The following is a 25,878-nucleotide window of genomic DNA, read 5'->3' on the forward strand; positions in this document are numbered from 1 at the left end:
CCTTTTTTTTTTTTTTTTTTTTTTTTTTTTGAGATGGAGTCTCGCTCTGTCGTCCAGGCTGGAGTGCAGTGGCCGGATCTCAGCTCACTGCAAGCTCCGCCTCCCGGGTTCACGCCATTCTCCTGCCTCAGCCTCCCAAGTAGCTGGGACTACAGGCGCCCGCCACCTCGCCCAGCTAGTTTTTTGTATTTTTTAGTAGAGATGGGGTTTCACCGTGTTAGCCAGGATGGTCTCGATCTCCTGACCTCGTGATCCGCCCGTCTCGGCCTCCCAAAGTGCTGGGATTACAGGCTTGAGCCACCGCACCCGGCCAGTTCTTTCTTTATTCAAGCTTTTTTTTTTTTTTTTTTTTTTTTTTTTTTAATCATTGCCTCCCCAATTGCCGCTTTGTTTCTTCCTGTCTGCCCCACCCATTAACTCCAGCCTTCTCTCCTTCTCCTTACCTTTTTCTATTGTGACCTCCAGCTCTGTCCTGTTCTCCAGCCCCCTTTCTCTTTTCCTTAGTCTCCAAACTATCCTTTGAGCCTTTTCTCCTTTTCCCTCTCTCCAACTCTCGCCATTCAGTTGCCCTAATCCTGCCTCAAACACTGACCCTGCCCTCCCTAACCTGGCCTTCTCTGGATCTTCTTCCTGCCCACCTATAAAGGAACATAAAGGTTATGCCATTTTGTATTCAGCATGGTGATGAATGGAGTGAGCATCTGGCTGGCAGAGAATAGAAATTCTTGGTCTGCTAGATACCTGGTGAAGGCAAGTGTCTTACTCTAGTAGAAGAAAGAAAGGGTTCTGTTACTAGGAGCCAGATTTAGTCTCTCTGCTTAACATGCAATAGGAACTTATTATATATGAACTTAATGAATTTAAAGTAGACAATAAGGATAATTTTCCTAACTGGAGAGAGATTTAAAAAAAACAAAAAACAAAAACAAAAACACAGATGAGCTTGAGATGTCCCCTGGAAGCCCTCGGCTGGGTTGGGTAGCAGGAAAGAGGCATTCTCTATACTCTCATGTTCCTGTTCTGGGAGGCCTTGTTCCTACTCTGATAAGAGTAGTTAGGAGATTTCCAGACTTTACCCTCACCAGCCTCTTTGTCTCGTAGCTGCGGGCGCTTACCTGCCCCCCCTGCAGCAGGTGTTCCAGGCACCTCGCCGGCCTGGCATTGGCACTGTGGGGAAACCAATCAAGCTCCTGGCCAATTACTTTGAGGTGGACATCCCTAAGATCGACGTGTACCACTACGAGGTGGACATCAAGCCGGATAAGTGTCCCCGTAGAGTCAACCGGTAAGTGATGCACACCTAAGCTACCAAATCTGAAAGACACCAACCTTGAAAGAGGGGCCAGAAAGGTAAAAGAAAAACCAGTAGAGGGTAGTATCACCAAATCTAAGGAAGTTTTTGAGAAGGAGATGCCAAGTAGGATAAATGCTGAAAAACAGTCCAATTGGACTTCGCTATTAGAAGATTATTAGTGACTTTTGGCAGAGCAATTTCAGCAGAAAGTAGTTGAGCTAGTTAATCTAACTATATTGAGTTAAGAAATAAGTACAGTGCCTACTACATTTCAATATTAGTTGAATGAATAAAGAGTTTTAAAGAATGAGATATGGGTATGTTTACAGATTAAGGAGAAGGAGGTAGTAAAGATGAAGTTAAAAGTTTGGGATAGAGGGGAGAAATTAATGGGATGTCCTTGATGAGGCCGAAGGACATTGTAGGATGCACAGTTGGAGGGATTAGCTCTATTTAGAGGAAGTGATATTTCCTTTTTTTTTTGATGTGGAGTTTTGCTCTTGTTGCGCAGGCTGGAGTGCAATGGCGCTATTTTAGCTCAATGCAAACTCCGTCTCCCGGTTTAAGCGATTCTCCTGGCTCAGCCTCCTGAGTAGCTGGGATTACAGGCATCTGTCAACATGCCCGGCTATTTTTTTTGTATTTTTAGTAGGGACGGGTTTCACCATGTTGGCCAGGCTGGTCTTGAACTCCTGACCCCAGGTGATCTGCCCGCTTCGGCTTCCCAAAGTGCTGGGATTAGAGGCGTGAGCCACCGTGCCTGGCCTCTGCAATATTTCTTTAATTAATTAATTTTATTATTATTTGAAAACTATATGTATAATATAAAAAAATTCAGATATCACAGAAAGATAGTAGTGAAAAATGTCTCCTTACTGTCCTGGTCTCTAGTCCCCCAGTACCATTAATTGTTACCTTTTTTTTTTTTTTTTTTTTTTTTGAGACAGAGCCTCCTTCAGGCTCTGTCAGGCTGGTGTGCAGTGGCACCATCTCAGATCACTGCACTCTCTGCCTCCTAGGTTCAGGCAGTTCTCGTGCCTCTGCCTCCCAAGTAGCTGGGATGACAGGCAAATGATTCTCCTGCCTCAGCCTCCTGAGTAGCTGGGACTATAGGTGCCCCCCATCACATAATTTATTGGTGTTTTTAGTAGAGACAGAGTTTCACCATGTTGGCCAGGCTGGTTTCAAACTCCTGACCTCAAGTGATCTGCCTACCTGTGCCTCCCAAAGTATTGGGACTACAGGCGTGAGCCACCATACCTGACCAATTGTTACCATTCTGTTTTTTTTGAGATGGAGTTTCACTCTGTCATCCAGGCCAGAGTGCAGTGGCGTGATCTCAACTCACTGCAACCTCTGCCTCCCGGGTTCAAGCGATTCTCCTGCCTCAGCCTCCCGAGTAGCTGGGATTACAGGCACCTGCCACCATGCCTGGCTAATTTTTAAATTTTTAGTAGAGACAGGGTTTCACTATGTTGGCTGGGCTGGTCTCAAACTCCTGACCTCAAGCAGTCCGCCCGCCTCAGCCTTCCAAAGTACTGGGATTACAGGCATGAGCCACCGTGCCCGGCCAATTGTTACCATTCTTGAATATGCTTCCGTATACTATTCTACACATGTGCAGGCATATATGCACATATAACATTTTTAAACACCCAAAACAGGGTTCTTTATACATTGTTCTGTACTTTGCATTTTTCCACTGAACAATATATTTTTAAGGTATTACATACCAGCACATATGGATCTGCCTCATTCTTTTGCATAGGTTGAGTGGCTGTGATATAACTTATATAATAAATCTATTGAGGAACATTTGAGTCTAAATTCTACAAAAATGAAACTTGAATATTATTATATATAGATTCATTTTTGCACTCAAATATGAGTGTATTTGTAGGATAAATTGCTAGGAGTGGGACTGTTGGCCTAATACATTTCAGAGTTTTCAGATATTGCAACTTGTTTTTAAAGGTAAGTTGTACCAACTATACTCCCATCAATAAGGCATCAGAGTGTCTCTTCCTATACCTGCACCAATTTGATATTTGAGATTTTTTTGATCTTTGGCATCCTGATCTTGGTCTAATTTTAAATTGTATTTTTCTAATAAGTGAAGTTGAATATATTTTCATATGTTTAAAAATAATACATGGAAGGGTCATTTTGAGTGTAAGAGGAAAGGAGAAAAATTGATGCACGCACATATTAATATGTTTGTGTATATGTCTGGTAACTCGAGGGTGGCCTTGTGTACTATCTTCTGCCTTTTTTAAAGATATTAGAGCTGCTTCCTGATAGGAGACAGGAATGGGTTCTGGAGTTACAGGCTAGTAGAGAAAGTTCTACATAGTCTACATAGAGTAGGAGGGATGGAAGTAATCAGGGACATGAAAAAGATTGCTAGGCAGCACTGAAGCCTAATTGGGATTGAAACCATATGATCACAGTTGCTTCTAATGTACCATTTGTGTTATCCAGTAGTATTCAAGAACTTTGATTTAGAAAGTGTGAAGGTCAGTTGGTTAGATAAACTGGAATTTTGAAGGAATAATGGACACCGTAGGGTCTAAGTTTCAGAGGACAGGAAGTAAGAGATGGTAATGGAGAAAAAACAGGGTGGTGAGACTAAGTGCTTCAGAGAGATGGAAGAGATGAGATTTTCTTCCACAGTTTATTCTTATTCCAGTTCACATCTCTTCTACCTTTTTTGCTTATCAGATCTGGGATTCGAGATTGGAGCAGCCTAGATTCTGTTCCTGATTTGTTTTTTGTTTTGTTTTAATTTTTTTTGAGACAAGATCTGGCTCTGTCGCCCAGACTGGAGTGCAGTGACATGATCTCAGCTCACTGCAACCTCTGCCTCTCAGGCTCAAGTGATCCTCCCACTTCAGCCTCCTGAGTAGCTGGGGCTATAGGCACACACCACCATGCCTGACTAATTTTTGCATTTTTTGTAGAGACGGAATTTCTCTGTGTTGCCCAGGCTGGTCTCAACCTCGGGAGCTCAGGCGAAAGTGCTGGGATTAAAGGCATGATCCACTGCACCTGGCTGTTCTTTTTTTTTTCTTCTTTTTGAGACAGGCTCTTACTGTGTTCCCCAGTCTGGAGTGCAGTGGTGTAATTATAGCTCACTGTAACCCCAAACTCCCAGCCTCAGGTGATCCTCCTGTCTCAACCTCCCAAGCAACTGGGATTATAGGCACATGCTACCATACCCAGCTTACTAAAAAAAAAATTTTTTTTTTTTTTTTTTTTTTTTTTGTAGAAAATGGGGTCTCACTCTGTTGCCTAAGCTAGCCTTGAGCTCCTAGGCTCAAGTGATCCTCCTGCCTCGGCTGCCCAAAGTACTGGGATTACAGGTGTCAGCCACCATACCTAGCCCTATTCCTGATTCTTGATAGACCCTGGAGTCAAGCTTTTCTCCCTTTAGCCTCCCCCTCTTCTCAGAAGGCACTCACACCACTCTTTCAGGTCTGTTAGAGCCTTGGTGGTCTGAGGACCAGCAGTGTCACTTGGGAGCATGTTAGAAATGCAGAATTTCAGGCTTCACTCTAGACCTGCTGAATCTGAAGCTACATTTTAATAAAATCTCCATGTGATTCATAGGAAAGTTAAAGTTTGAGAAGCACTGTCATAGAGTAGATGTTAGGAGTGAGTATAATAGATGGGACATTGCCTGGACTTTGAATTACTTCCAAAAGCTTGAAGTGGTGGTAGTCTCTCAGCTTCCACAGGCCACTCCTATCCCCCACAGGGAAGTGGTGGAATACATGGTCCAGCATTTCAAGCCTCAGATCTTTGGTGATCGCAAGCCTGTGTATGATGGAAAGAAGAACATTTACACTGTCACAGCACTGCCCATTGGCAACGAACGGGTAAGGTTGGGAGTCAGGCTAGGCCTGTGTCAGGGGTCTGGGGTAGAACCAAGCTCGTGTAAGCCTCTTTGGAGTCTGGTGATCCAGAGATCCTTTTCATCTTTTGTGCTGAGAAAGTATGTTTTAGGGTGAGGGGTGGGTAGGTGCTGATGTTTATTTAGTCTCATGTGCCTGTCCGTGTCCTAAACAGATTGAGATTAGACTTAAAATAGACCTAAAGGACTTCCTGCTAGGCTGAGAGGTAGTTGAGAGGAAGAGAAGCACTGAGCCAAGGTGGCTAGAACCTAAGGGGCTGGACTTACTTTGGGGTCTTCATTATGAGCCCCTGTCAACTTGAGAAACATATTCTCAGCAAATCCATGGAGCTGGGGGTCATTCTCGTAGAGCAATGGCAATCCTTCACTCCTTTCTCTCACCCTCCTGAAGGTCGACTTTGAGGTGACAATCCCTGGGGAAGGGAAGGATCGAATCTTTAAGGTCTCCATCAAGTGGCTAGCCATTGTGAGCTGGCGAATGCTGCATGAGGCCCTGGTCAGCGGCCAGATCCCTGTTCCCCTGGAGTCTGTGCAAGCCCTGGATGTGGCCATGAGGCACCTGGCATCCATGAGGTATTGGGTGTAGTTAGTATCTGGGCTACTAGTGTTGGCAGAACTGCTGTCAGGGGAGGAGGGGGAGCACATATTAAGGTCCCACAGTGTGCCATTCAAAAAAAAAAAATTTATTTGAAGCCCTACCACTTGCCAGGCAAGTGTGTATTTATATTTAGATGGTTTAAAGCCCTGGCCCTGAACTTCTTAGATATCTTTGGGCCTCATCCCATCTGTCCCTGCAGGGCAGAGAGAAGGTAGAAACTTGCACAAGGTCAGTCATACAACTAGTAAAGCATCAGAGCTGGCATTAAAGCCCCGGTGTCCTGCCTTTCAGGCCAGGGCTCCTCCGTGCCCAGGATGCCTCACAGGGTGGGGGCCTGTGCCCGAGGGACCAGTTCTCTGCCTGTCCCTGCCAGGTACACCCCTGTGGGCCGCTCCTTCTTCTCACCGCCTGAGGGCTACTACCACCCGCTGGGGGGTGGGCGCGAGGTCTGGTTCGGCTTTCACCAGTCTGTGCGCCCTGCCATGTGGAAGATGATGCTCAACATTGATGGTGAGTGGGGAGAGCTATGGAGCTAGGGGCACCCCAAGTCCAGTGACCACACTCCCAGCCTCATCCCTCCCAGCTCTGCAACCACACTCCTAGTCTAATTCCTACAGCCCTGGCTCCCCCTTCCCCCATCCCAATGCCCTATAAGGAAGAGGGTATAAATTGCTGTACCTCCATGTATTGTGGAAGACAGAACCTGAGCTGAGCTATCTTTACCCTGTCCCCACAGTCTCAGCCACTGCCTTCTATAAGGCACAGCCAGTGATTGAGTTCATGTGTGAGGTGCTGGACATCAGGAACATAGATGAGCAGCCCAAGCCCCTCACGGACTCTCAGCGCGTTCGCTTCACCAAGGAGATCAAGGGTGAGGACCCAACAGGAGGGGAAGGGAAACAGCTCCACTTGAGCCCTAAGAGGAAATCCCCTTGGGGTATGCTCAGGGGAGAAGCCAAGGCTGGGCACCTGAGCAACCTATTTCAGCCCTGACAAGCAGTGTGTGTATCTCAGGCCTGAAGGTGGAAGTCACCCACTGTGGACAGATGAAGAGGAAATACCGCGTGTGTAATGTTACCCGTCGCCCTGCTAGCCATCAGACGTAAGTTGGCAGGGGTGCTGAGTCATACTTTGTTGGTGGAGAAGGGCTGAGATTTAAAACTCACTATCTTTCCCTCCCTCCTTCCCCCACTGGCCTTGAGAATGAGCCTTGGGGACTGGCCCTGTTTTTGAAGATAAGCTGTGGGAATTTGGCATCCTTTCTCAATCTTCTCTGATCTGTTGATACTCTGCCTACCATTTTTACCTTCTTGATCTCCTTGCCTCTTTGGTCCTTTACTTTAGAGCAAGTGTGTTCTCTGATTCCTGTTAGGGTTAGGTAAATGTTAGAATCTCTCTCTAATTATATTTCTCTTGAAAAAAGAAAGCTAGGCTCCTGGGCTCCTTGGGGAAGCTGTCATTGATTCCATTCCCATTCTTGACCTTAGGCTACACTATATTATGAGTGTCTACTCTGTGTTAGGCTTTATGCTCAATATTGGAAATAAATGAGTCAGATAGTATCCTGACTTTTGTGGAACTTGCCCTTCAAACCTTTAGCTTCTTTCTTGGAGCCCTGTATGTCCTGTTTTCCCATGAGTGGCGATGCTCAAAGAAGTTGGATAGGATGAAGCAAAGTCTGGGACTTCTTTCCTGCACATCATATTGGGGCCAAATAAAAAAGGAAAAAGTCTGGGACTTCCCATGGTTGTGGGTCTAGAGAAGTGGGACTGAATGCTGGGTTATGACACCCCCTTCCTTCCCTTCTTCTGAACAGATTCCCCTTACAGCTGGAGAGTGGACAGACTGTGGAGTGCACAGTGGCACAGTATTTCAAGCAGAAATATAACCTTCAGCTCAAGTATCCCCATCTGCCCTGCCTACAAGTTGGCCAGGAACAAAAGCATACCTACCTTCCCCTAGAGGTGAGAGGCTGGGGAATAGGCATTGTATATACCTGCATGCTGCTCATCAGGTGTCTCTTCTTTGAAGTTTGGAAAATTGACATTCTGAGAAGGTATGAGGTAGTTTTCCCGTGAAATAGAGGCCCCATTCTTACCTGCTAAGTTGTTTCCTTATCCCCCATCCTACTCTCATGTTCTTTCAGGGCTGCCAGGCAGAGACAAGCTGAATTTACTGTTTAATAAGTAATTAGTTCGTACAGGACAGAGATTTTAGATACCCGCAGTCACTCATGTTCTCTTAATTTCTCTTTCCCTGTTGTTTAGAGCTGGGATCCTAAGTGACCTGAAGATATAAGTGTAGTTTATTCTACACAAACTGGTGATAAATATTACCTATAATGTAAATCATGTTTCTCCAATGATTAATGTGTTCATTTTGAAAAAGTTTTAGCCCCAAGATTTGTCATACTTTTATATAACAGTAGACCTTTGGAATTCTGCAACTGGAGAAGGAATAGTAACGCTAAGTTATAGAATACAAATACAGAATCACTGGGCTATATTTTGTTTGGTATATACTAGCCAAAATATTGAATGAGAAACTACTGCCTACTGCTTCATTGTCTCATCCAGTGCTACTCAAAAAGTGCGGTCGTGTGTACCAACAGGATAGGCATTACCTGAGAGCTTACTTAAAATGCAGATTTCAGGTTCCACCCATACCGACTGAATCAGAATCTTTTTTTTTTTTTTTGAGACGGAATTTTGTTCTTGTTGCCCAGGCTGAAGTGTGATGGCATGATGTTGGCTCACCGCAACCTCCGCCTCCCGGGTTTCAGCGATTCTCCTGCCTCAGCCTCCTGAGTAGCTGGGATTACAGGCATGCGCCACCACACCCGGCTAATTTTATATTTTTAGTAGAGACGGGTTTTTCCATGTTGGTCAGGCTGGTCTCGAACTCCTGACCTCAGGTGATCTGCCCGCCATGGCCTCCCAAAGAGCTGGGGTTACAGACGTGAGCCACCACACCCAGCCAGAATCTGTCCTTTAACAAGGTCCAAAGGGGATGTACATTAACACTGGAGAGGCACTATACTAGACTACCCTCTTTTTCTTGTTTTTTTGAGACAGAATCTCACTGGAGTGCAGTGGCACCATCTCAGCTCACTGTAACCTCCTCTGCGTCCCAGGTTTAAGCAATTCTCATGCCTCAGCCTCCAGTAGCTAGGATTATAGGTGGCGCCACCGTGCCCAGATACGTTTTTTTGTATTTTTAGTACAGATGGGGTTTCACCATGTTGGCCACACTGGTCTCAAACTCCGGACCTCAAGTGATCTGCCCGCCTCGGCCTCCCAAAGTGCTGGATTACGGGCATGAGCTGCCATGCCTGGCCTACCCTCTTACTTTTATCCAACAGCAGAAGTCAGATAGCCCAGACCAAGCTCAAGTCTTCTGGTGAGCTTCTAGAATTTCAGAACTAACCTGAGGGAATTAGGCTGAAAGGAGAAGAGATCCCCAAAACCAAGAACTCTGACTTGGTTAATAGCTACTGATGCACATGAAGGCAACATGTTCTCTGAGGTATAAACAGAGGTCTTTAGGAACAATCTTAGCTAAGTAGACAGTAGCTGATATTTACTGTAAGCAGAGATTTGTTAGCAAACTAACATTATTTCTTTTTTTTTTTTTTTTTTTTTTTTTTTTTGAGACGGAGTCTCACTCTGTCGCCCAGGCTGGAGTGCAGTGGCCGGATCTCAGCTCACTGCAAGCTCCGCCTCCCGGGTTTACGCCATTCTCCTGCCTCAGCCTCCCAAGTAGCTGGGACTACAGGCGCCCGCCACCTCGCCCGGCTAGTTTTTTGTATTTTTTTTAGTAGAGACGGGGTTTCACCGGATTAGCCAGGATGGTCTCGATCTCCTGACCTTGTGATCCGCCCGTCTCGGCCTCCCAAAGTGCTGGGATTACAGGCTTGAGCCACTGCGCCCAGCCAAACTAACATTATTTCTATTTAAACAATGGTTTTCAAGGTGTATAATTTATGTTATGACTTAGACCTTGAATTCTATTGTCGCTTATTTAACATATATTTATTGAGCTCCTACTATGTGTCATATACTCTTAGGTGCTAGGAACATGGAGATTAACAAGACAGACAAGGTCCCAGCTGTTGTGGAGCTTACATTCTAGAAGGGGGAGATAGACAACAAATTGATAAACACATAAGATAGTTTCAGATGGTGATAAGGTGCTATAAGAGTAATAAAATAGGTTAAGGGGATAGAAGTAAGGGAGGAAGAGGGTAGAGAGCTATTTTAGTTGTTAGGGAAGTCCTCTCTTAGGAGACATTTGAGCTAAGTCCCAAATTATGACACAGAATCAACCTTATAACAACCTGAGAGAAGAGCCTTCCAGGCAGGAGGAAGTATAAAGGTTCTAAAGCAGAAGAGAATTTGGATCTTTTTGAGGGATGGACAAAAGGTTATGGTGGCTAGAATGTATTGTGTGAGGGGAAAAGTAGTAGGAGATGATTCTGTAGAGGGCCAAATCCTATAGCCTGTTGAAACCACGTGGCATTTTATTATTGTTTTTTGGAATAGCTTTATCCAGATTGGCTGTGATGGCTCATACCTGTAATCCCAGCACTTTGGGAGGTCAAGGCAAGAGGATCGCTTGACTGCAGTTGTAGTGTGCACCTGTGGTTCCAGCTACTTGGGAGGCTGAGGTGGAAGCATTGCTTGAACCCAGTGAGCTGTGATTGTGCCACTGGATTCTAGCCTGGGCAACAGAGACCCTGTCTCAAAAAATATATATATATAAAAAAAACAGTTGTATCAAGATACAATTCATATACCATAAAATTCACCATTTTAAAATGATTAGGTAGTTTTAGTATATTCACAGAATTGTACAACAACTATCACCACTATTTGATTCCAGAACATGTCACTCCTAAAAGAAAGCCTATATTGCTTAGCAGTTACTCACCATTCCTTCTCTCCCCAACAGCCTGTAGTAACCACTAATCTATTTTCAGTCTCTGGATATACCTATTTTGGACATATCATATATGTGAAATAATACAATATGTGTCCTTTTATGACTGACTTCTATCATTTAGCGTAATATTTTCAAGGTTTATCCTCTTTCCATCAGATGGATATGTCATATTTTGTTAATTCATTTATCAGTTAATGGATGTTTGAATTGTTTCTATTTTTTGGGTATCATGAATAATGCTGCTGTGAATATTGTTGTACACATTTTTGTGTGAACATAAGTTTTTATTTCTCTGGAGTATACACCTAAGAGTGATATAATATATAACAATGTTTAACATCTTTTTTTTTTTTTTGAGATGGAATCTCGCTCTGTCACCTAGGCTGGAGTGCAGTGGCGTGATCTCGGCTCACTGCAAGCTCTGCATCTCAGGTTCACACCATTCTTCTGCCTCAGTCTCCCGAGTAACTGGGACTACAGGTGCCCATCACCACGCCCGGCTATTTTTTTGTATTTTTAGTAGAGACAGGGTTTCACTGTGTTAGCCAGGATGGTCTCGATCTCCTGACCTCGTGATCCACCTGTCTCAGCCTCCCAAAGTGCTGGGATTACAGGCGTGATTCACCGCGCCCAACCAATGTTTAACATCTTGATGAGCTACCTGATTGTTTCCCAAAGTGGCTATGATATTTTACAATCCCATCAGTAATGAATGATAGTTCTAATTTCTGGCCAGGTAGGATTTTATTCTAATTATAATATGAATCCGTTAGAAAATTTTAAGTAGAAGAACAGTATGGATTATTGCTGTTCTAGTTTCTAGTTGTGAAGATCCAACTAGAAACTAGAAGTAGTACCTCCAGTCCACCTCTGTATCTTCCTCGAATAGTTATGTAGGTCAGTGAGTGTCCACAAAATCATTTGTTCATGTTCAAATCACAGTTCATTCCTTCTTCCGTCTTCTCTTTTTCAAATTGTGGTAAAATATGCATAATATAAAATTCACCATTTTAACCATTTTTAAGTATACAGTTCTGTGGCATTAAATAGATTCACGCAGTTGTACAACGATCACCATGACCAATCTCTAGAACTTTTTCATCATTCCAAACTGAAACTCTATACCCATTAAACGACAACTCCCTCCTTTTAACCCTTAGCAACCACCATTCTACTTTCTGTCTCTATGAATTTGACCACTGTAGGTACCGCAAATGAGTGGAATCATACAGTATTTGTCCTTTTTTGACTGGCATATTTCACTTAACACGATGTCTTCAAGGTTCATCCATGTTGTAGCATGTTAAGATTCCCTTCTATTTTAAGGCTGAATAATAGTCCGTTGTATGTATGTATCACGTTTTGTTTATTCATTCATCTGTCCATGGATACTTGGGTTGCTTCTTCCTTTTGGTTATTGTGAATAATGCTGCTGTGAACAGAGATGTACAAATACCTGTTGAAGTTCCTGTTTTTTTGAGTACATACTCAGAAGCAGAATTTCTGGTTTATATGGTAATTCTATGGTTAATTTTTTGAGAAATTGCCATACCGTTTTATAGTCCCACTAGCATTGTACAAGTGTTCTAATTTCACCACATCCCTGATTTTAATTCTGTATCTGTAACCACCTGTAAAGAATGCTACAACTTTAAGGCACCTTTAAGAGAACAATCTCACAAATTTCAATAATTTTGGATTTTCATTAAGTGAATTGACTATTTTGTTTATTTTCTGGAATTTAGAGTATGAAGGCAGGTGACCTTGGGCTGGTTTTCCTTCCCATTGTTTACCATGAACTCTGGGAATTAGGACGAGAATTAGTATGTAAAGAATGTTGGCCCTCTGGGAGCGAGTTCCACATTTCATCTCATCTAAATCCTTACAACAACCTCATGAGACAGCTAGTGTATTTTTTTTCTCATGTTTGAGATTAAAGAAGATCTCAGAGTGGTTAAGAGTCCTGTTTAAGGTAACATCCCCTAGAAATGGCAAAGCTGTACTTCAAACAGAAGGATTTCCAGACCTACTGGCTCTCTCAATTCTAGCAGCCTTCCTGTTCACAGCATCCTGGATATAGTATATTGGGGATTAGAAGTCTTGTATGTCACTAGACAGCTTTTTATGATCTCTATTGTTTTCTGTTGGGCCCAGAACAGATGAAGTAAATGGCAAGATGTTTCTCACACCAGCAGAGGACACTGTCAGCCAACAGAGACAGTGATAGCGGTGGTCTGGGGGCTCAGGAGTTTAGAGCCAACCCTAGTCCTGGTGGGTTGCTGGATGGAGCAACTACGTACCTGCCACCATGGAGAGCTGCCTTAGAAATCTAATTTGTGTATATTGAGTTTTTCAGTATTCAGAAGAGCTCTCTATATATGGTCCTTTGGTAAATAATATTCTGTGCTGCAACTTATTGTTTTCTGTGTTCCAGAACTATACTCAGTCCTTTAAGTGCTTTATTTAATCTTGAGACAACTCTGAGATTGTTACTATTATCCTCATTTAAAATATGAAGGTCAGGCGCGGTGGCTCACTCCTGTAATCCCGGGAGGCCAAGGTGGGTGGATCACCTGAGGTCAGGAGTTCAAGACCAGCCTGGCCAACATGGCAAAACCCCATCTCTACTAAAAATACAAAATTAGCCAGGCATGGTGGCATATGCCTGTAATCCCAGCTACTTGGAACGCTGAGGCAGGAGAATCGCTTGAACCTGGGAGGGGAAGGTTGCAGTGAGCTGAGATCGTGCCATTGCACAGCAGCCTGGGCAAGAAGACCAAAACTCTGCCTCAAAAATAAATAAATAAATACATATATACATACATACATACAAGAATTAGCCAGATGTGGTGGCGGGTACCTGTGATCCCAGCTACTCGGGAGGCTAAGGAAGGAGAATTGCTTGAACCTGGGAGGCAGATGTCTCTGAGCCGAGATTGTGCCGCTGCATTCCAGCCTGGGCGACAGAGCAAGACTCCATCTCTTTTTTTTTTTCCATCCAAAAAAATAAATAAATAAATAAAATATGAGACCTGAGCCCAGATCTGGCGGTGGATCACAAGCTTTTAATCACAAAGTGGTTGAATTGCCTTTTTTTTTTTTTTTCCTTTTTTTGAGACAGAGTCTCACTCTGTCACCCAGGCTGGGGTGCAGTGGCGTGATCTGGGCTCACTGCAACCTCCGCCTCCTGGTTCAAGCGATTCTCGTTCCTCAGCCTCCTCAGTAGCTGGGATTACAGGCACACGCCACCATGCCTGGCTAATTTTTGTAATTTTAGTAGAGATGGGTTGGCCAGGCTGGTCTTGAACTCCTGACTTCAAGTGATCTGCCCGCCTTGGCTTCTAAGGTGCTGGGATTACAGGCATGAGCCACCATGCCCGGCCTGAATTGCCTTTTACTTTGCACATGAATATTTTCTAACTTACCTATCAAGTGAAACTCAAGAGGAGAATACATGTATGCACAAAGGATTTTGCAATTCCCTTCCCCATGGCTGACAGCCAAGGTATCTTTCCTTATTATGGGGCTCTGGATACAGGATGGACTGTACTCAAGCCAGAGCTACCTGTCCTTCTCGTTTCCTCAGGTCTGTAACATTGTGGCTGGGCAACGCTGTATTAAAAAGCTGACCGACAACCAGACTTCGACCATGATAAAGGCCACAGCTAGATCCGCTCCAGACAGACAGGAGGAGATCAGTCGCCTGGTCAGTGGGCCTACTCATTTGCTCAGTCATTGGGGCCATTGGTAGCATAAATGTTTTAATGCCCCAGCAGGACCTTCCTTCAGGAGAACCCAAGTCTAGATTTGTTGCCTAGGACTCTATACGGCTGCTCTTCTTTCTTATCGTATAGCTGCTTTGCTTTCTATCTCTTTTTCTCTCCTGTATTACTTTGCTGTGTTATCCTGTCACTTCCCTCATCTTCCACTTTCCCTCTCTTTTTAGGACTATTCTGTACTAACCCCAGCTTCTCCTTAGGGTTCTCTCCTTGATACCCAGAGGGTGAGCAGTATTGCCAAGCTCTTGCTCTCCTGAGATTGCTCTCTTTTGTCCTGCAGATGAAGAATGCCAGCTACAACTTAGATCCCTACATCCAGGAATTTGGGATCAAAGTGAAGGATGACATGACGGAGGTGACAGGGCGAGTGCTGCCGGCGCCCATCTTGCAGTACGGCGGCCGGGTGAGCAGGGTCAGGGCCAGACAACATCTCAGGGTATATGGGGGTGGTTGGTTTGTATAGCCAGGGGCTTTTGTTCCCCTACCCACCTGACTCTACTGAGGCTCACCTGGGCGCCCCCTCTGCCTATCCCCAGAACCGGGCCATTGCCACACCCAATCAGGGTGTCTGGGACATGCGGGGGAAACAGTTCTACAATGGGATTGAGATCAAAGTCTGGGCCATCGCCTGCTTCGCACCCCAAAAACAGTGTCGAGAAGAGGTGCTCAAGTAAGGAGGGTTCGGTGTAGGGGTGGAAGGGTGGGAAAGAACCTGGAGCTGCCTACCTTCCTGTAGTCCCCAGGGGCCGATACTGATCAGTAATGTGTTCTGTCTTAACTCTGCCTGCATTGTGCTTTCTGGCTCAAACTTCTACCAGTTCCTTTTCTATCGATCTGTGGTCAGGGGAAGTTAATAAGGAGCCATATCTATGTCAAAGATGATGATTTTAGGACATGAATCTCCTAAGAGAGGCCTGAATTATTTTATTGTTATAATTATCATTGGTAATAAATAGTAGTAGTGATGACTGTAATGTTTACACCAAAATTGTACTTAAGTACCTAATTTTTATTCTCTCATTTCATCTTTACAGTGAGTGGGTGGTGATATGTCCATTTTCAGGAGACTGAGGCTCAAAAGAGGTTAAGTAACTTGTCCAAAGTTTGCACATCATCAGGAAGGTGTCAGAGTTGGAAGCAAATCAGATCTGAGCTTCAAAACTTGTGTTCCTAATTGGAAACAAAATAGAGCAGCTTGTTTAGCTGGTTGTCAGGGCCTCTGTGCCACCATAGCTGGGAGTAGATGGCACCAATGAGGAAAGTGTTTTAGCCAAATGATCTAAAGAAACCAGGCAGTAATGGCTTGAGAAGTCAACAACCCCTCCTCTGGAGTCTTTTTTTTTTTTTTTTTTTTTTTTTCGAGATAGTCTCGCTCTGTAGCCCAGGCTGGATTGTAGTGGCGTGATCTCGGCTCACTGCAAGCTCCATCTCCCGGGTTTACGCCATTCTCCTGCCTCAGCCTCCCGAGTAGCTGGGACCACAGGTGCCCGCCACCACGCCTGGCTTATTTTTTGTATTTTTAGTAGAGATGAAGTTTCAGTGTGTTAGCCAGGATTGTCTCGATCTCCTGGCCTTGTGATCCGCCTGCTTCGGCCTCCCAAAGTGCTGGGATTACAGGCATGAGCCACCACGCCCGGCCCTTTTTTTGTTTGTTTGTTTGTTTGTTTTATTGAGATAGGTTTAAAATGCCACAAAACTCACAGTTAGTTGTTTCCTACATATAGCATACAGTTAGTTGGTTATTGCCATGTTTTGAAGTGGTTGCTTCTCATAGTCTCTGGATCTGGAGTGGGATCAGCACACTGTAGGGATGAGGAAGAGTTGATGGAGCCGACCGTTTTGGCTAGACAAGGGTAGTGGGGAAGTATGCTGTGATGAATTCAGCTGACCTTGGAGTCATGAGAATTCGTTCTTAGCTGGGGTGCAGTGGTGCGTGCCTGTAATCCTGGCTACTCAGAAGGCTGAGGCAGGAGGATCACTTCAGCCCAGGAGTTTGCTGGGCAATATAGATTCTATAAGTTCTAGGTCAGGCACGGTGGCTCCTTTCTGTAAACCCAGCAGTTTGGGAGGCTGAGGTGGGCAGATCACGAAGTCAGTAGTTTGAGACCAGCCTGGCCAATATGGTGAAACTCCGTCTCTACTAAAAATACAAAAATTAACCAGGCATAGTGGCACGTGCCTGTAGTCCCAGCTACTCAGGAGGCTGAGGCAGGAGAATTGCTTGAACCCAGGAGGTGGAGGTTGCAGTGAGCTAAGGTTGTGCCACTGCACTCCAACCTGGTGACAGAGCGAGACTCAGTCTCAAAAAAAAAAAAAAAAAGTTCTAACAGCTCCTGATAGATCTGGGGACTATGGGACCTGCCCTTGCTCTTCTTCCCTTACCCCTCACGGCTGCACAAACAACCATCATAATTGTGGTTCCTTGCAAATGGGTTCTTGTTTCCTTTCCTGAGTTCTTTTTTTTTTTTTTTTTTTTTTGAAACGGAGTCTTGCCCTGTAGCCCAGGTACAGTGGCACGATCTCGGCTCACTGCAAGCTCCGTCTCCTGGGTTCATGCCAGACTCCTGCCTCAGCCACCTGAGCAGCTGGGACCACAGGCACCCACCGCCATACCCAGCCAATTTTTTGTATTTTTAGTAGAGACGGGGTTTCACCGTGTTAGCCAAGATGGTCTTGATCTCCTGACCTCGTGATCTGCCCACCTCGGCCTCCCAGCGTTCTGGGATTACAGGTGTGAGCCACTGCGCCTGGCCTTTTTCTGAGTTCTTCAGCCCCTATTTAAGCCAGCCTGCTTGGCAGTATTGGAAAGGCTCCCAGCTTTTTGCCTTTGTGCCATAGTCTCTTCATAGTAGTTCTATTCTCTGTGTGCTCTTGTGTTTCTCCCATGTCCTTCCCTTGTCCATTTCTTTTGGGATAATCTATTGTTTTGGCCATTTTGGGGTATGAGCACCAATAAACCCAGAACCTCAAACTTGGAAGAGTTTATCAGACATTCCCTTTCCCCAGTGACACCTGGTTGTAAGGGGTAAGAATGTGGCTTTTTCATGTGGGTCATTAGTAGCCAGTTAAATCTGTGGTTCTGACTGGGCTAACGGTAAAGATTTCCAAGTCATCTATGGCAGTGGCTGAGATTGTCCAGTGAGAATGTACATAGTAAGTGGAGATTGAAGATATAACTTAGAGGAACTGGAAAATAAACAGAGCAAAGTCCCTAAGTGTGTATGGGGTGATGGGATCCAGAGCACTGAGAAAGGGCATCCTTTCCACTGAGAAAGTGGGAGAAGACATGAGGGTGCTATGGGGTTCGACAAACTAGTAGTTGGGGGATGATGGATGATAGAGTTCTAGATGCAACCCTCAATTTTTTTCTGGCTAAAGAGGCCCTATTACTTTAGCTATATCACCTTTAAGATGGGATTTTAGGACCTTCCTCATGTTAAACATCTCACAATAGTTTGTGGCCCCCAGCACTGGACACAGTATTCCAAGTGTAGTCTGGTAGTAGAGAGAAGATTGGAAATACGTCTTTCCTTGAAGTTGAGACCCACTATTCATGAAATCTGATAACATACTGGCTTTTTAATAGCTACATTGCAGTTGTATACAGGGCAGAGAAATGGAAAACATACTATTAATGGTCAAAGCCCTAGCTGTTATTTACGTGAAACAGTGGTTAGGTAATGTTTTTTTATTCTAACATTCATTTTGAAAATAATTTTTTAAGATAAATATAGAGAATAACATGTATCCATCCAGTTTTGTCATATTTATCCTTTTTTAAATGTAAATATTACAGGTAAATTTGATGTTCCTTCATGTCCTCCACCCTAGTCCCATTCCTCCCTTCTTTTTTGTGACAGAGTCTCGCTCTTGCCCAGGCTGGAGTGCAGTGGCACAATCTTGGCTCACTACAGCCTCTGCCTCCTGTTTCATGCAATTCTCCTGCTTCAACCTCCTGAGTAGCTGGGATTACAGGCACTCACCACCATGCCCAGCTAGGTTTTTTTCTGTTTTTGGTAGAGACAGGGTTTCATCAGGTTGGCCAGGCTGGTCTCGAAGTCCTGACCTCAAGTAATCTGCCTACCCTGGCCTCCCAAAGTGCTGAGATTACAGGTGTGAGCCACTGTGCCGGCCCCATTCCTCCCTTCTGATGAAGCCACTGTTATGAATTATTGTAACTATCCTATTCAATTTATATACCTATATATAAATGATTTTAAATTTTGCATAATAGTATTTACCATATTTATTTTTCTTGTGTGTTTTTACTAAATATGTGAAAAAATACTTTCTCACAAAACTATCACATTGCTATTTATATGCTATATAATAATATCTCCTAAACAACTGCTTCCATGGTCGTCTTGTACATTGTTTTTAAATTTAAATGGAAGATTATCACAAATTAAATTTCCTGCTGCTTATTTCAGTTTTTGAGTATCTTTATGTAGCTTGATTTTTTTACTCTACTGCATGTGTGTCCTGTCTTCCAACTTTGTCTTCCTCTCCAGGGTAAAGCCCTAAAGCCAAAGGAAGGAAGCTTAATAATTGGCTCTTAGGTTTCAAAGAACCAGTTGGGAAGGAGGGAACTCATTTTTACTGAGCATCTCCTGTGCTCCCGTCACTGTTGGAACCTCTGCTTTGAGCAGAAAGGCCTTACACATGGGCATCTGCCTATTTCTTTGGACATGTAATGGAGCACAGGAATCAGCTGCTTGAGTGGGGCAAGGTGGGAACCCTGAGAATTCCCATAGGTCCCTTTTCTGGGCTTCCTCATCTCCTTGCTTGTACCATCGAACACTTAGCAAGTACTCTCTTACCTTACTCAACTATAAATGTATTTTTTACATTAGCTATTATTGTGTATCATTCATGTTACAATCTCAGTGTTAGCTGGGTGCAGTGGCTCATGCCTGTAATTCCAGCACTTTGGGAGGCTGAGGTGGGAGGATCACTTGAGTCCAGGAACTTGAGACCAGCCTGGGCAACATAGTGAGATCCCATCTCTACTAAAAAGAAAAAAAGTTAGCCAGGCATGGTGGCATGCCTCTAGTCCTATCTACTCAGGAGGCTGAGATGGGATGATTGTTTTAGCCTGGCAGCTCGAGGCTTGAGTGAGCCCAGATTGTGCCATTGTACTCCATCCTGGATGACAGAGCACCCTGTCTCAAGAAAAAAAACCAAAAAACCAATCTCTCAGTGCCTCTTACAGTGCTAAACACCTAAGATGGATGGATTTTTGTCAGAAGAATTCAAGTGAGACTCACTGCCTCCTTTGTGACCATGCATGTGTACAGGAACTTCACAGACCAGCTGCGGAAGATTTCCAAGGATGCGGGGATGCCTATCCAGGGTCAGCCTTGTTTCTGCAAATATGCCCAGGGGGCAGACAGCGTGGAGCCTATGTTCCGGCATCTCAAGAACACCTACTCAGGGCTGCAGCTCATTATTGTCATCCTGCCAGGGAAGACGCCAGTGTATGGTACAGTTCTCTTGGGACAGTGATAATGGTGATAGGACTCTTCTCAGCGTAGCTCCCTGGGGTCTCCTGGGAATGACTCAGTTTAGAGTCTTGGCTTTGACCAGAGCTGTTACTTAATGTCAGTGCTCCTCTTATAGGAGAAATAGCATGCCTGAGCCATTGAGTGATTCCAGATCCTAATTATCTGCACACACTCCTTCCCAACAACATTTACTGGGGTCCTTTGTGTGCTGGTCCTTATGCCAGGCTAAGCTGGGCCAGGTACAGAGATGGGTTGGTCTAGATTCCTATCCTTAGGAGTGCGTTGTTTATCTGGACATTGTGCAGCACAACCAAGCAGAATAGGTGGTCCTGTTAGTATCGTGTTGCCTGGTAATTACTTGGACTTTTTGAGAGAGACTTGCTATCTCTCCTCTTTTCCTCTCATTTTTTAGAATAAGAATGACTATATAAATTTCTGTCACAGCACTTTTCTTTTATGCCATTTTCCGTCTCCATCTCTCCTGCTTCGAAGGAGTAAGAGTTCCTCTTACCTTGTTCAACTCCTCTGTGTTCTCTTTCCCAACCCATCCTGCTACCTTTGGGACTTCATACCTTTCAACCCTCAAATATATTCAGATCCGCCATCCTAATGCACATTACCACAAATTTGCCATCTCTTTTAGCTTTTGTCTTCCTGTTTCCTTCATTAAACTTTTTGAGGCCTGGTACAGTGGTTCACACCTGTAATTGTAGCACTTTGGAATGCCAAGGTGAGAGGATCACTTGTGCCCAGGAATTTGAGGCCACTCTGGGCAACAAAGCAAGACCTCATCTCTACGAAAAAATAAAGTTAGCCAGTCATGTTGTGCACCTGTGGCTCCAGCTACTTGGGAGTCTGAGGCTAGAGGATTTCTTGAACCCAAGAGGTTGAGGCTGCAGTGAGCCGCAATTGTGCCACTGTACTTCAGCTTGGGTAACGTAGTGATGAGACCTTGTCTCAAAACAAAACAAAAAAAAACCTTTTTGAATGAGTTCTCTGTATTCTCTGTGTCTCTTTCAGCCATCTTGCCTTCTGTCTACCTTTCTCCTAAATCTCTGCACAGGCTTGCCAATGACTTTTCTCAGTTGTCCTCTTGACTTCTGGATATTTTCTTCTATCTCTCCTTATTTATTTTTGTCATTACTAGGAATCCTTGGTGTTCTACAGGTTCCTGTTGTCTGCCTTCTCATTCTGCCTTTACATTTTATTAAAATTCCCATTCATTTCAGTTGCTTCAATCATCACCTATTATTATATGTGATTAAAATCTTGATTCAACCCTTGAACCCTCTGCAACTTCTGTCTGTCCCTTTGGCCTCTCTGCCTTTCTTCTTCAAGAGGTTATTGATCACCTATTATGTATGGAACACTGTGCAAGATCTGGATATATTGATGAATAAAACAGATATAGTGTCTGCTCTTAGAAAGTGTTTTATTGGACCATCTCTTCAGTAGTTTGTCCTCTCTATAAACCTTGTCTTTCCTACTTCTGTATTTGACATCACAGTTGCTTCTAAGTATCTTCATTCAAACTTTGGAGACAGTCTGTCCTTTTGCTTCACCTTCATTGTTCTTCTTCACATTTTTCTCAAGATAATACGCCCTGCTCTTGATCCACACTTCTCAACTGAGTTCTAACCTTCCTTTTTTTCTTTTTTTTGAGACAGAGTCTTGCTCTGTTGCCCAGGCTGGAGTGCAGTGGTGCCATCTCAGCTCACCGCAACCTCCGCCTCCCGGGTTCAAGTGATTCTCGTGCCTCAGCCTCGAAAGTAGCTGGGATTACAGGTGCGCACTACCACTCCTGGCTAATTTTTGTATTTTTAGTACAGATGGGGTTTCACCATGTTGGCCAGGCTGGTCTCGAACTCCTGACCTCAAATGATCTGCCCGCCTCGGCCTCCCAAAGTGCTGGGATAACAGGCATGAGCCACCATGCCCTGCCTCAAGACTTTCTTGAATGGGTTCCAAGTAAGACTTTTTGTGACTCTACTATCAAAAATACCTTCATTGGTTACTATTAATTACTGCATAAAGGGTTTTAATGGACCTGATCTTAGTTTAATGTTTTCAGCTTTATCTTGCACTGTTCGCTTGCCACTCATACTGGAATGATTGCTGGTTCTGGAATTGTTGAAGAGAGCTGAATTTGAATTTAATCCTGGCTATACCAGTCAACTGGCTTGGACACATTACCTAACCATTCTGAGCATCATGAATTAATTATATAAAAAGCAGAATCTAGCACAGTGCCTGGCATGTAGCTGACACTCTGAGTGCTCATTTCTTGTCTGTGGTTTTCAATCTCTGGTTTTGTTCACGTCATTTGCCTTTACTTGGAATATCTGTATCCTCTTCTTCTTGTCCCCCACCTTGCCCTTAAAATTCTCTCCATCCTTTAATACCCAGTTTAAATACTACTTATTTTTTATTCTTGACATTTCACCTGGAGAGTGAACTTGTCTCTTTCTGGATTCCTCTAGTGTATCAGACCACTGATCAGTTACTACCTTACTTGATACTTTGTTGTGGAGTGGATCCCATTCTGCTCTGAAATCTTTCCTCTCTATATACACACCTAAGGGAGTGCCTTTCACTGATATGATACTTAGTAATTAACTTATGGAGAGAAGTTGTTTGATCTTCAGTCCTTGTCTTTCTTGGGCCCTTGTATGGATGATAAGGATGCTTTTTAGGAGAACTTCCTTGAGAAAGTATTCATGTTTCTGATTTCCCTCCATTAAAGGGAAAATCCAGTGTTTTGGCTTGGGAATGGTACAGCATGCTTGGGAAAGGCAGTACTTACTCAGAATTTTCCCTTTCCTGGGCTCAATTATGTTACACTTCTCTCTAGCCTCAGATATTTTATTGGGACCTCGAGTTTCTTTCATTTACATGCAGTTCCTTGATTATATCACCTGGACAATCTGACTGGTACTCTTTTTCTGCTGGCTTAGTTCCTAGGCAATGGAGTCATTTGCCTAGGAACTAAGCCAGCAGAAAAGAGCAGCCGTCAGACTCTTCTAAAGACCCTTCACCATCCCTCCTGGGAAGCTGGGTAAAATGGCATCCTCCTTGTGATGGTCAAAGCAAGGTCCCATTGGCATTTGGTTGCCCTGAGAGTGTAGAAGGACAGTGTCACATTTGCCCTGTTCTGATCAGGTAGTATACCTATCCTGTCTTTAGTATATTTAATTGCTTCCTCTCCACTAAACTGATATTTTTTTTTAATGTAAACTTTTTATTAAATTGTATATATAGAAATCTTACATGTTCAGCTTAGTGATATTTCATAAAGTGTCACAGCAGCGTAACCAGCACCCAGTTCAGCAGCAGAACCTTACCACAGCCCCAGTCACTACAACCTCCTACCAGTGGTAACCACTATTCTGGCTTCTAATACCATAGGTTAGTTTTGCCTATATTTAAACTTTGTATAAATAGAATCATATAGTATATACTTTTTTTGTGTCTGACTTCTTTCATGCAACATAAAGTTGTGGTTTGTTATAGTTTTTCCATCATATGAATATAACACAATTTCCATCTATTTATCCGTTCTGTTAATGTACATATTTGAATTGTTTCCAGTTTTTGACTATTGAAAATAATGCTTCAGGCTGGGTGCAGTGACTCATGCCTGTAATCCTAGCACTTTGGGAGGCCGAGGCAAGTGAATCACCTGAGGTGAGGAGTTTGATACAAGTCTGGCCAACATGGTGAAGCCCCGTCTCTACTAAAAATACAAAGCATGAACTGGGTGTGGTGGCAGGTGCCTGTAATCCCAGCTACTCGGGAGGCTGAGGCAGGAGAATTGCTTGAACTCGGGAGGTGGAGATTGCAGTTAGCTGAGATTATGCCACTGCACTCCAGCCTGGGCAACAGAGGAAGACTCTGTCTCAAAAAAATAATAATGATAATAATAGTAATGCTTCAGTGAACACTCTTCTATGTGTCCTTTGAACATATATAACCATTTTTTCTTGAGAGTGTATCCAGGAGTGGATTTTAAGTATATCAGTTTATCCTTTCACCAGCAGTGTATAAGAGTTCTAGATAATGCCAGGCGCAGTGGCTCACGCCTGTAATCCCAGCACTTTGGGAGGCCAAGGCGGGCAGATCACGAAGTCGGGAGATCGAGACCAGCCTGGCTAACACGGTGAAACCCCATCTCTACTAAAAATGCAAAAAAATTAGCCGGGTGTGGCAGCGGGCGCCTGTAGTCCCAGATACTTGGGAGGCTGAGGCAGGAGAATGGTGTGAACCCGGGAGGCGGAGCTTGCAGTGAACTGAGATCGCGCCACTGCACTCCAGCCTGGGTGACTGAGCGAGACTCCATCTCAAAAAAAAAGAGTTCTAGATAGTTTATATCCTTACCAAACTTGGAATCCATCTCAAAAAAAAAAAAAAAGAACAGGAATCCCAGGGTCATGAAGATACTATTTTTAAGTGTTTTTTTTTTTAATGATTAAAAAAAAATCATTCATGTTTAGAATTAATCTATCTCTAAATGGAGCAAAAACTGTTGCTTTTCTTTTCCATGGCAGTGGTGCAGAGCTTAGACTCTTAGCTTCCTACCCACACTTGGATTCAGCAAATGTACCCAGGGTAAAAGCAACTGCTGAAGATAGCTCACCTCTGAGATTTTTTTTTCCTCCCTCTCTGGAATTTTACCCCCTCTAGTTCTTGTTTTCTCAGCATTCTCTGCTGCCTTTAAAAAGATGATTTTTATATTTTATCTGGCTTTTCTGAGTGCTATCTGTAGAACTGGCTTGCCACTATTCCATCTCTCTTGGAAGTAGATATGATCTTTTTAAACATGCTCAAATCTCTTCCACTGAAAGCATACCAAATTGTTGGTCAGTCCTACATTTTCTTCCTGATACCTTAGATCACCACAACAATTTTTGCCTCTGTACACTAATATTTTTTTTTAACCTTAATATCACTAATTCCAGAGGATATTTCTGGTCCTGATTTTACCTCATCTCTTAGACGCATTTCACTTTGTTGACCACTTGCTCCTTCTTGAAACACTCTCTTCCCTTGGCAGTCGTGATACAACATTATCTTGGTCTCCCTTCTAGCTTTCTGGATTTTTTGTCCTTTGCTGACTCATCTTCTTGTTCTGCCAATACTGGGAGTTCCTCAAGATTCAGATCTAAGTTGTCTTCTCTTTTTACTATGTTATCTTCCTTAGTGATCTCAAGATCATGCCTTCAACTACTCTCTGTACCTAATTATCACACAAATTTGCATCTCCATTTCAGACTACTCTTTTGAGCATTGAACCACGAGACCCATTCGCTTAGTTGATATCCTTACTGAGATGACCAAAAAACTACTTCAGACTCAAAATGTGTCACAAATAATTTATGGCCTATTTTATTTTATTTTATTTTATTTTATTTTATTTCATTTATTTTTCCAAGACGGAATCTTACTCTGTCACCTAGGCTGGAGTGCAGTGGTGTGATCTTGTCTCACTGCAACCTCTGCCTCCCAAGTTCAAGCGAATCTCCTGCCTCAGTCTCCCAAGTAGCTGGGACTACAGGCGCGTGCCACCACACCCAGCTATTTTTTTGTATTTTTAGTAGAGACGGGGTTTCACTGTGTTAGCCAGGATGGTCTCGATCTCCTGACCTCGTGATCCACCTGCCTCGTCCTCCCAAAGTGCTGGGATTACAGGCATGAGCCACCGCGCCCGGCCCTCATCCGTCTTGTTAATCTAAGCTACCCTTATATCCTCTAATAGGTCAGTCTAGTGACCACATTCTTTCTCTTACAACATGCTCCCCTTGCTCTTCTTTTTAGCTGCTATGGTCTTTCTGTTTCTCAGACACATCTTGCTA

General features: G+C 43.8%; 1 protein-coding gene across 2 annotated transcripts in view; it reads left to right on the forward strand.

Moving 5' to 3' along the window:
* AGO1 (argonaute 1, RISC catalytic component) overlaps window positions 1-25,878 on the forward strand; it is a 64,120-nt gene that overhangs the window by 21,823 nt on the left and 16,419 nt on the right. For both annotated transcript variants that reach the window (XM_025383314.1, XM_025383308.1), the window contains exons 2-12: window positions 1,102-1,285; window positions 5,052-5,172; window positions 5,599-5,780; window positions 6,179-6,315; window positions 6,542-6,676; window positions 6,820-6,907; window positions 7,622-7,769; window positions 14,333-14,452; window positions 14,806-14,928; window positions 15,062-15,195; window positions 19,823-20,007. In XM_025383314.1, coding sequence (XP_025239099.1) covers window positions 5,068-5,172; window positions 5,599-5,780; window positions 6,179-6,315; window positions 6,542-6,676; window positions 6,820-6,907; window positions 7,622-7,769; window positions 14,333-14,452; window positions 14,806-14,928; window positions 15,062-15,195; window positions 19,823-20,007 — 1,357 coding nt within the window. In that variant the 5' untranslated portion in view covers window positions 1,102-1,285; window positions 5,052-5,067. The remainder of the gene's footprint in view (window positions 1-1,101; window positions 1,286-5,051; window positions 5,173-5,598; window positions 5,781-6,178; window positions 6,316-6,541; window positions 6,677-6,819; window positions 6,908-7,621; window positions 7,770-14,332; window positions 14,453-14,805; window positions 14,929-15,061; window positions 15,196-19,822; window positions 20,008-25,878) is intronic.

The sequence above is a fragment of the Theropithecus gelada genome, chromosome 1 (genome assembly GCF_003255815.1).
Source record: "Theropithecus gelada isolate Dixy chromosome 1, Tgel_1.0, whole genome shotgun sequence".
Lineage (NCBI taxonomy): Eukaryota > Metazoa > Chordata > Mammalia > Primates > Cercopithecidae > Theropithecus > Theropithecus gelada.